General features: G+C 43.0%; 2 protein-coding genes across 2 annotated transcripts; both read left to right on the forward strand.

Annotated features, from left to right (window-relative positions):
* The first annotated feature begins 4625 nt into the window (after nucleotides 1–4625).
* On the forward strand, nucleotides 4626–7419 carry OTOS (otospiralin). Its single transcript, XM_072868685.1, has 3 exons — nucleotides 4626–4677; nucleotides 5017–5043; nucleotides 7235–7419. Exons 1-3 carry the CDS (start codon nucleotides 4626–4628, stop codon nucleotides 7417–7419), a joined length of 264 nt encoding a protein of 87 aa, XP_072724786.1.
* A 539-nt stretch (nucleotides 7420–7958) lies between these two features.
* Nucleotides 7959–10335, forward strand: COPS9 (COP9 signalosome subunit 9). The gene is made up of 3 exons (XM_072868630.1): nucleotides 7959–8117; nucleotides 8242–8314; nucleotides 10031–10335. The coding sequence occupies exons 1-3, from the start codon at nucleotides 8055–8057 to the stop codon at nucleotides 10066–10068; spliced, it is 174 nt and encodes a 57-aa protein (XP_072724731.1). The 5' UTR covers nucleotides 7959–8054; the 3' UTR covers nucleotides 10069–10335.
* The last annotated feature ends 212 nt before the right edge of the window (nucleotides 10336–10547 follow it).

Raw genomic sequence — 10547 nt, forward strand, 5'->3', positions numbered from 1 at the left:
TGTTTTTTTCCCTCTCTTCCTATTTGATTTGCCTTTTTGTCTGTGACTGAGCATTGAACAACATTTTACTAGAACTATTTATTGTAGCCCCAAATCTAGTTTCTGAGTGGGAATGGTCAGATACGATGAGCCTTTAAAGTTGGAGATATTTACCCAGGTACCTTATTTTACATTTACTTTTGTTAGCCATTTTGTTATTCAGCTGCTTGGTACTGTGAGGTTCTCACCTGATTCTTCCTTGTCTGCCCTGGGCCTTACTATCCTGGGCAACCCAGCATCACCAGAAAATTTTGGAGCTTCTGTATTCACAAAAAGCGACGCAGAACTTGAAGGAAAGAAAATGAAGCTGTGAATGCCTGAAAGATCTAGAGCAATTCACACCTGTCTGAGTAAAGGATATTCTAGTCACATGAATCTCCTTTTGACCCATACTATTTGGACCAAATTGCTGGAGGAAATAATCAAACATTTGTGTTTCCCAGGGATGGTCTCTATATCATTGCCATTGGTTGTTTCTGATGTGCAAAAGTGTGGCAGCCTTACAGAGAACATTTTTGCCTGCCCAAGCCAAGGGCAAAGAACTTCAGATGCAGCTGTAAATGCCACTTAGTTTTTAAATAAGTTCTTACAGAGCTCTGCATGCATGTGCTTTTTCCTATTGATTAAATAGGAAATATTCTGTTTCTTTAAAACAATGTACAGGTTTTTTTCAGCACCTGGGGGATTATAGAAATTTTTTTGTGTGTGTAATACCAGTCTAATACAGCTATTGAGAAAACAAAGGCATCCATAAACTCGCTTTTTTGTATTCCTTTATCTTTGTTTCTAGTTAATCAACAAGGAGAGCTGAATTGCTCCACAGGGGTTGGCTCTGCGTAAAACAGCCCATTAGCAATGGGCCCACCCGAAGGCAGGCTTGCAGGGCTGGCAGCTCCAGGACTGTTCCCCATCACACAAACAACTGTGCTGCCCAAACTGCATTCCCCTATTCCCAAGGGAACATCCTCAATGTTCCAATTGATTTCTGTCTCTGACAGAGCTGACTGATGCACGTGGGATTTTCTGGCTTTGAGAGCCATCTACAAAAAGTACATATTGATTGGATCCTCTTGGGATAGGTGGGTGGGATAAGCTCATTATCATCAGCTCCTTCTATAATGTAGCAAAGCTTTTATGAGTCAGTGGCCTTACCTAAAAAACTTCATGCAAACTTTGGAATAAGGTACCTGAAAAACTTGCTGCCAGAAAACATAACTGTGTTTTGAACTAATGAGCCTTCCTGAAAAAGAGTAAAACAGTAAATTTATTTCCAAAATTAGTAGAAACTAAAATACTGGGGACTCTTTCAGCAGCTGCCCTGTTAAGTGCTATAGTATATACTGAAACATGGTTGCTGCTGAGCCAAATTTGCCTTTGTGGGCGCCATGGCATCTCCAGTTACTGTTCAGCAGTGAAGAAGCCTGCAGGGCAGCAACTATTAGTGGAGGGCTCTGCTAACTGATCCATACCAGCACTTGCGCTGGGCATCGAGTGTTGCTACTTCAATTGCCTTCTGCGTGGAGTCTGAAAAAAGGAAAGGGGTCCTAGCACAAAAAGAAAGGGGGATATGGAATGAACATGCTTGCGGCATATTACAAATGCTGCAAGTCAGTGCAGCATGCTTTCTGGTTGGTCCCAGAAGATGTGATGCTGTTTGGGACGCTGGACCCACCATGCACAGTCCTTCGAGCAACTGGAGTAGTGCTCTCCTGTTTAATGGCTTCTGAATTAGGATGCCAGATCCAACTCATCGGTTCTTCTGTAGTCCAATGCTTTGTTTAAAACAGACAGACCCAGTGGGGGGAAGCAGTCATGTACAGCAACAAAAGCCTTGGTAGAAAAGGGATTAAAATTAACATTTAAAACAACTGTATCTCTTGGCTGTATCCCCTGATACAACTGTTTTAAATGCTAATTCTCATCCTCTTTTTATGATTTCCTAGGCCTCCCTTAGCATGGAAACCCTGAGAATTTATTTCCCTCTCCAATCGGTGCTTTAGCAAATGGAAAATTTTGATATGAGTTAAACTGAAAGCCTGTAATTGTTAGAAGACTGTCACACCTTTGATCCTCCTAGTTCTGGAAGTGGGTAACTCCAAGTTTCAAAAGACAGAACAAGAAACTGCAAAGGAGGTAGGTGTAAAGGTGTATGTCAGCACGAGCCTCAATAGTTACATGAATTATCCTAAAATCATCCAGTGTTGTAGCAGACCGCATCGTGACCTGAGTGATCCTGAACCTGATAACCTCCGTGCCTTTGTCATCCTCCTACAGCACCGTTAATTCCTCAAGGGGAGAGCTGCAGGATGTGGCTGTGTTAGGAACACCTTTATTTTCCTTTGTCATCACCCAAAACATGTTATCTCACCTCCCACTTGGAACTACACCTTCCTTATCGACTGCCAAAACAAAAAGCTACTGATGGATGTGCACAGAAGTAGCTTTATGCTAATTATTTAATTACAGCTAATGACTGTTTTGTGTATTAGCATATGTCAGTGGTTCTCATGGTTTATTTGAATAGGATATATAGATTAGGCAGTGAAAGGCAAAGTGCTGTTTGGCTTTGCAGGCAGTGCTGGTGGGTGGACCCCAGTGCATGGCTGCACCAAAGGACTCCACCAAGCAAGGGAAGTGCCTGCTCCCACCTGCAGCTGCTGTAACCCAGGCGAGTGGGGCAGAGGTGCTGGCAGTATGTGGCTGATGCAGGAACCCTCCTGCAGGCCTAGGAAATATTAAACAGGAGGATTAAAGCCTTTCAAAGATGGAACAGGTTCTGCTTTCATAATATTTTTCTTTTCAGCCTCCACAAGAGTTGGCATGGCTTGGTGTGCTACAAAGAACTCTTTTTTTTCCCCTTGCTCAGAACATCTTTAATTAATTCTTGGCAGGACTACCTAACTCTGCGTGTAGATAGGAATAAACTCCAGCAAAGCTGGGGCCTCCTGCAAGGCCACTCACTTGGGTCTCTCCGCTCCAGGACTTTGCATCAGTGCGCAGACTTTCCCTGCGTGACACTCCTGTGGCAGACAACTGGATGTGGTAGAGGCACCAACATCAGGACCCACACACAGAGTTGGGAAATGCAGGTGTCTAGAATCGAGATAGATAAATTATTTAGTAGACCATAAAGGCAACTGAAAACTCCCAGCCAAGAGGGAGCGGAGCAGATCAGCAACCGTATGATCAGATCATTGCAGCTTGAAAAGTGAGCAGCGAGCTCTGCACTGGCATTTCAGTATCTCCTTTCCAGAGTGGAGCTATCTGGAAACAGCTGCCAGGTTTGGCAACACAACCTGACCAGCCACATCTTCTAGGAGCATGGAAATCCCCACATCACCCCATGAGTCGCAGAGCTCTTTCTGCTACACCTTAGTCCCTCACCACACCTGCTGCCATCAGGAGTTTTGTGCTAAAAGAAAATCAATCAAGATGTACATGTCGATTTAATATTCTCCAAACTGTGTCTCCCCTCCAGTCTTCTCGAAGTGCTGGATCGATTCAGCACCCTACACAGACTGGAGCCCAAAGCACCTGCTTGGCATTGGGAGAGGAATCTTTCCAGGTAGTTAGCATAATGTGAAAGTGCATTTCAATGCACCTTATCAACCCTCTTCGAAGGCTGCAGTACCTGCACCATCACCATGGCTGAGGCCATTGGGGACCTACTTCTTTGCTTAATGTAAGGCAATCGATTTCAGTGGGTACTTGGTGCCTGTGTACACTTTAAGATCTAGATTTTAAGGATCCCAAGTAAGAACTAAAACAGTGTCAAGTGTTTGTGGTTTTTGTGACTCAGCTGGAAAGGGAACTCAATATCCTCTTAGCAATTTGCTCAAATAACATTTCTTAAAATCTATTTTTCTGAAGGGGTGGAAAAAAGACAATCAGGAGGGCAGCAAAGGTAATCGCTGGATTTGCTTCTGTATTTTCTCCCTCTGTCTTCAAAATACAGAAGTGTTATTGCCAAAGTTCCCGATTCCCTCTCTGAAACTCCACTGTCTCTTCCATGGACAGTGCTGAAATATAATGCAAATGTGAGCAGTTAAAAAACCTCTATGTGAAGGCAACAAAATCAGATTGGTGTAGTAACGCAGTGACGTTTATCTCCTTTTCCCCCCACCCTTCCTTAAACAGTGCTGCTATTTTACGGCAAAAGAAATCCTTTTGGAATTTTGTAGCTGACTTGGAGTTACAGACCTTTACTACTGCAAGAAGAAGAAAAGGGGAGAGAGAGAGGTAATTTCTAAAGTGAAATTAATTTAACCACAAAATAAAACATTTCCAAAGACACTTAATTTCATGTCAGTTCAGATGAGCCTTTTGGATTTATGCCACCTAAAAATAAAATATCAGTACATACTTCAGGATTGTGGTTCTTTTAATACTCTGTGTTGCAGTTCAGAAACTGCAAGGAAATGTAATTGGATCTTGTTATGCCTAAATTAATAATTAGAATCTGTTTTGGAACATATTCATCTAATAACAGAAGAAATAATAGACTTTGCATAATTATTAATCTCTTGTAATAATCCCCAGCTGTACAGATTATTTTTCAGAAACACGAGCAGTATCTTGCAGAAAAGATGACATTTATTGGCTTACTTTTCTTCTGTATGCTGATGAACATCCTAACAGGTAAGATTACTGCTGAATTTGTTCTCGTTTATTTTTTCAAGCAGTCAGAAATACTTTGTTACTAATACAGCATCTTCTGTTTAGTATCAGATATTGCTCATTCATTAATCACAACTGCTCTGGCTGTTAGTTAAGAGTATTTGGTTTGTAGCACTGAGTGACTGCAAACGTGGAATTCCTTATTCAGCTGTTCAAGAAATAAAAAACATTTGGCTGTACAGAGGGTCCAACGTGTGCATTAAAGAACTTGTCAGCTTCTGGCTACACAGCAAACCTTTTACTAACAGAAAGTCCGTCTGTGCAGGAGCTGGTACTGATGAGTTTCCTCTTTATCTACAGATGCCCGATCAATCCAGGATGGAGATGGTAATTCTTAATGTTTTCTTTCCTTTGTATCACTAACAATTAGAAGAGTCATTTGTAACTCCCAGACCTGAACCCCAGCAGCGATTTTGGCAGGAGTGCTTACTAACCTCAGTGGGCTGTGGAAGTGCTTTCACCTAGTTCTGGTGGAGAAAGAAGAGTGAATTTTTAGAAATGTCTTTAAAATTTATTAAAAGCTGACATATTAATGTCTAATAATAGAGCTAATATACTTGCAGCCTTAAAACGAAAAGGGGTTATGGTCAACTCACTAATTCTGTTGTACAAAATTGTAACTGGAAAGCACCAGACTTATAAACATACTAGACATCTGAGAATTTTGTCTGTCCTGAACGGCAATACTATATGTGTGTCTAGTTATTGGCAAGAAACAGTGATTTCCACGACAAAAAGCTTAAAATTTACAAATTGCCACAAATCCAATTAAAGAAATGTTGGAATAAATCCCTTAGCACAGCTACCCTGTGGTTCGTGTCACTTTGCGTGATTAGCCCATTGGATTAGTGTTTGCCTTTGATTAAAAAAAACCTCAACATCCTAATTATGTTTACACTGGCTTACTGATGATTATATTAGTTAACCTCTCTGGTGTTTTCAGACAGAATTCTTTCTGAAAATGAAGTTTCATAGAAGTATCTGCAATAACAAGGTACTGCTATTGCTGGTGTACGTCTCAGCTAGTATAATCAGCAGCATCCTGAGTGCACAGATACAAATATGCAGGGAGAGTATCATAACAGATATGGAAAGTAGAAATATATATACGGGATAAGGGCTAATATGATTGCTTTTAATTCAAAATGTTTTTCCCTATGCTCCATTATATTTCGTTATGGCTCTAAAATCTTTTGAATGCATCACCGGTGTTTTCGCAAGTTTAAGGGCGCTACTGTATTTTTGCACAGTAAATATTTCTGCGGCAACCTCTTAGACAGTCAGGAGAGCGTGTGTCAATTTAAAAACAAAACCTTGTTCAGGCAGTATCCTGTTGCTCTCATTACCAACAATTATGGCACTCTTTCACACTGGGCCAAGCAGCAGACTGCAAAGTGAATGTAAGGTCAGCTGGTATAAATAGTAAATTCTCCTCTGCAGACAGCATTTGGCTGGTTCATTTGATTTGTTATACGCCATCTGTGCCTGCTCGCTTCAAACTTTACTCCGTAAAATTAAGGTCTGACAATAGGATTGCTGAAGGCTCTTAATTCCCACTAAAGACCCTGGTCCCAAGCTAAGCCTGCTGAGTGGAATGACTCCCATTTATTTAAATGGGCTTTAAATGAAATCAAAATACTGGGTTTAGCTTTGCTGCACAGAAAGACATTTGTAACTATGTGATCTCAGCAAGTGTTTACATTTTATATATGCTTCTGTGTTTGCCCAGATTTGGGCCCAAGTGTTTTCAGAGTTGCTTTTGTTTTCCTGCTGAATTAGAAATCTTGTTTCAACAAGTATCTCACATTTTCTCAGATATTCCTAGAGCAGGCACAAATGCAGTTGTCTTCCAAGTGGCAATGCCTTTCCTCTCCACTTCCTTAGCCTGTTTCCTACAGCCCACTGAGAAGAGGCACGACTCTGCTGTCCCAGGGACAGCACGGACCCAGTCCCCGGGAGCCCAGGGCGGATGCTGCACCCCCAGCTTCTGCTGTATTCAGCCGGGCTGCCTTTGTGCTGAGGTGGTGGGGGAACAACTGCCAGCTCTTCTCCCTGGTGGAGCAGGCAGCTGCAGGGGCACAGCATAGATGACAGCGCCTTATTCCTTATGTTGGGCAGAGGAAATGGCATGGAGGAGGAATGGGGAAATATGGCTTTAAATTGCAATTGCTTCTTGCTTTTAAATACCCATCTGCCTTCTAGAAATTAAAGCAGACCAGGGAATTCTTGAATTGTCCCAAATGCTGATCGTGTCCCTTCATTCCTGCTCTCTGTCTTGTCCCATTCCATCGTTCCTGGTGCAGCTGGAGCAGAGGGCAGTGGCTCCATCAGGTGAACAGCCATCTTCTGCGGAGCGGGGCACAGAGGGCTCAATGGCTCTGCCTGCCTCTCTCCTGCCAGAGGAGCCCACGAGCCTCCCAAGGGGATGTAGGACCCCAAACCATGTTGGCTCCCAGGCCCAAGCTTTCAACAAAAATTCTTCATATTATAGTAATCTGCATTTTGTTTTTAATTTTAGATCTCTACCAGGGATCTGTAGCCTTGCCGTACTGGCCCTTCTCATCCAGCGATTTCTGGTCCTACGTGGAGTATTTCCGGACCCTGGGAGCCTACAACAGGATCGAAGAAATGGCCAGAGCCTTCTTTGCTCAGTTCCCTTTTGGAAGTCACCTTGGCTATCATGTGCCCAACCACGAGCACTAACTGCTTCGCTCATTTTTGCTAAAGCTGGTGCTGAGATGTTTAAGCGAAAACATGGCTGCCAGCGAACACACCTGAACTGCCCCTCAGCGGCTTATTAATACTCAGAGCAGTCACGCATAGCATTTCATGCTTTAAATTAGTCTTTTCTTTTTTACAATTTATGCTGTTGTGCGAAACCAATAAACTCCTTGATGGTGTTGCGAGGTTTTTGGACTTTTTTTTTTACACGTAATGCTCACAGCCTTGACTCAGGAAACCGATCTCTGTGTGTATAGCAGTTAAATACCAGTCCACCCAGTTTGGTGGCTGGAAGGATCACCAGTATAATTCACAGCCACATCCTTGCAGGGTAATGGTGCCCTCTGAGCAGCCCCTTGTGTAGCTCAACGCCATTTTCCTCACCTCAGGCCTGGGCCCGGGCCCCGCCGTTGCCATGGCGAGGAGGGCGGGGTGAGCAAAATGGCTCCGTCATTTTGCTCACCCCGCCCTCCTCGCCATGGCAACGGCGGGGCCCGCCCCCAGGGCAACCAGTGAGAGGCGACACCGCCAAGCGCGCAGAGCGGCGCCCCGCTGGCCGGCCTAATAGCGGAAGTAGGCATCCGTGCGGCTGGAAGCGGTGGTGTGGAGGCGCTGCCATGAAGCCGGCGGTGGACGAGATGTTTCCTGAGGGAGCTGGTCCTTACGTGGACCTCGATGAGGTGAGGGGGTGTTGGGGGAGCTGCCTGCGAGGATGGGGGCGGTGGGGTTCCTAGGCGTGGCGGGTAGTGGCGGGGCCGTGCTGCCCGGCCGCGGCCCGGAGGCGCTCAGCGCCTGCTTTCCCAGGCAGGGGGAAGCACGGGGCTGCTGATGGACCTGGCCGCCAACGAGAAAGCGGTGCACGCCGACTTCTTTAATGGTAAGGGCCATCGCGTTCCGGGGGTGGGGGAATAGGGGGGTCACCGCGGCGCCTGCCCGCCCGGCGGGGATGGTGATGCCTTGGGCCTGCCAGGTAACAGCTTCAGAAGCTGAAGGTTATCAGAACAAATCTCACTTTGTTTTTCTCTAATCTCACGTCTTTGGTGCCTGGTAGTCGCTAAAGTTCTCGCTAACCACACTTCTAGCGAGCGCTATCATAAGAGCGCTTCAGTGTTCCAATGATGCGGGTGGGAGTGATACAGTGCCTGTGTTTCTCTGCTCCTGGAGGTTTTAGGCGATTTAGCGTGTTAATCACTACAAGGAAAAATGCCTTGATCTGTTTGCATAACAAATAGCTTATATTAAACAGTGCAAATACATATAAAAACGTGGACAGAACTTTACAGATTGTCTCTGGGTGTTACTACTTTATAGATAACTCTTTAATCTCTTAAGGTATGCATGCATATGTATCCAAAGCAAAATAAAACTTTGGGGTTTATATGCTTTCTGCATTTGAAAGTCAACTGTATGTGTATAAGTATATACAGCTGCTTTTAGAGAGGAGAACAGCTATGTATCTGGCCACTTAAGGGTAGAATATACAACACCTTACACTTGGTTACTAAGGTGGTGGGTTTTTATGCTGCTTAAGAAGTATATTTAGACATGTCAACAGTGAATTTCAGATATGTTATTAAATCTAGTTGCTGTGGTGGTGTTGATGTCACAAATTGGTATTCTGAAATAAAGTAGGTTTCTCATGTTGCTCAAGACTTAGAATACAGGAAAAAAAAAGAAGTTCAGCTTTGCTATACTCTCAACAGTTGTGAGGGACGTAGCTCTTTGTTGGAGCGAAGATATTCAGGAGTAAGTATTTCCATAAAGTTCTACCATCGGGTTGTGGTGCAATATTCCATTGGTAGTTTAGGACCATCCTCTTCTAACTGAGGATTAATGCTCAGTTTATCCTGTGGCACTTGTACGTTCCTTCTGTAAGAATAAAAACGTGGTTTCAGTTATGTTGTTAGTTTATGCTCAGCATACAAGATACAAAGCCCAGTAGTTAAGACTACTTCCCAAAGATGACTATAACAGCTGTGATTAGCCAGCCACATTTCACTAGTCTGAGTGAGATGAGTTTTCTGAGGGAGAAACGTTATTAGCACCTTCACAGCAATGAAATGTTTTTTAAGGAAGGGATTTTTAACAGCAAATCACAAATGCGAATGTCAATCTGCAAAATTTATAAGTGTGTGCCTGGATACTGTGACCTAAAGCCAGAATTCTGCAGGAGTGTCTACATCTGAGACTTGCTGCATGCATAAAGCTAGTACTTGTTTAGTTCTGGAGCCTGGGAATCATGGTTGATCCACTCTGAATGTGATGGCTACTTAATGCATTTATAAAAGCCCATCCTTTGAAGGTTTACTTTGCTTTCATGAATTTAATTGCAAAGCTTGCTTTGTACAAGTGAAGCAGTTTAATTTGTGTATGGTAGAGAACATATACTTGGGGCTGCCTTTCTTTCCTCTCTCTCTTCCCACCCTGATATTACACTTCTAGTAACTGATGGTACAGTAACTCTCATTCACTTAATTCATCTTTATTTCTGTATTTAATCCAAATAATTAAAAACTGTACTTGTGGAGTATGTGCATATATAACAGTTGAAACTTTTAAGGTTAATTTTACCTTATCTTATTTTTCTGACTAGATTTTGAAGATCTCTTTGATGATGATGACATCCAGTGAACTTAGCTGTCCAGCTATGCAGTGCTGAGATGTGGATTTTTCTCTAAGATCACCTGTGGTGTCCATTATTTATTAAAATAATCAAAACAGGAAAATCACAGAGGGGGGGAAAACCTGTATAAGCTGCTTGGGGAATATGAAAACCAGGTGTTTAAAGATAACTAAGGAGGGAATTGTGGACTGTTATTTCTAGGAAGCTGTGTGTAGATTTTTCTTAAAATTTTACTTGCTGATGTGCTCATTCAATAAAATACTAACAAAAACTCTCTCTGGGATATTCTTTGAAAGTAGATATTGCTGTGTTCCGAGCTCCCTTAGAGAATGATTTTTTTTTATTAAATCATTCACTGTTACTTTTGGATATTATATAAAGATCCACAGCAGGGCATATTGCTGCCTAGAAAAGTTTTGTTCATCCCACAATATAGGATTATCTAGGGCTAAGGCAGTTGTTTTTTCTGAATAGTCTGACTCTTATT

Source organism: Ciconia boyciana, chromosome 7 (genome assembly GCF_034638445.1).
Source record: "Ciconia boyciana chromosome 7, ASM3463844v1, whole genome shotgun sequence".
Lineage (NCBI taxonomy): Eukaryota > Metazoa > Chordata > Aves > Ciconiiformes > Ciconiidae > Ciconia > Ciconia boyciana.

Coding starts and splice junctions, on each gene's coding strand:
- COPS9 (XM_072868630.1), top strand. CDS start 8,055: ATGAAGCCGGCGGTGGACGAGATGTTTCCTGAGGGAGCTGGTCCTTAC. Junction 8,118..8,241: donor CTTACGTGGACCTCGATGAG/GTGAGGGGGTGT, acceptor CTGCTTTCCCAG/GCAGGGGGAAGCACGGGGCT. Junction 8,315..10,030: donor GCACGCCGACTTCTTTAATG/GTAAGGGCCATC, acceptor TTTTCTGACTAG/ATTTTGAAGATCTCTTTGAT.
- OTOS (XM_072868685.1), top strand. CDS start 4,626: ATGACATTTATTGGCTTACTTTTCTTCTGTATGCTGATGAACATCCTA. Junction 4,678..5,016: donor GCTGATGAACATCCTAACAG/GTAAGATTACTG, acceptor CTTTATCTACAG/ATGCCCGATCAATCCAGGAT. Junction 5,044..7,234: donor ATCAATCCAGGATGGAGATG/GTAATTCTTAAT, acceptor TTTTAATTTTAG/ATCTCTACCAGGGATCTGTA.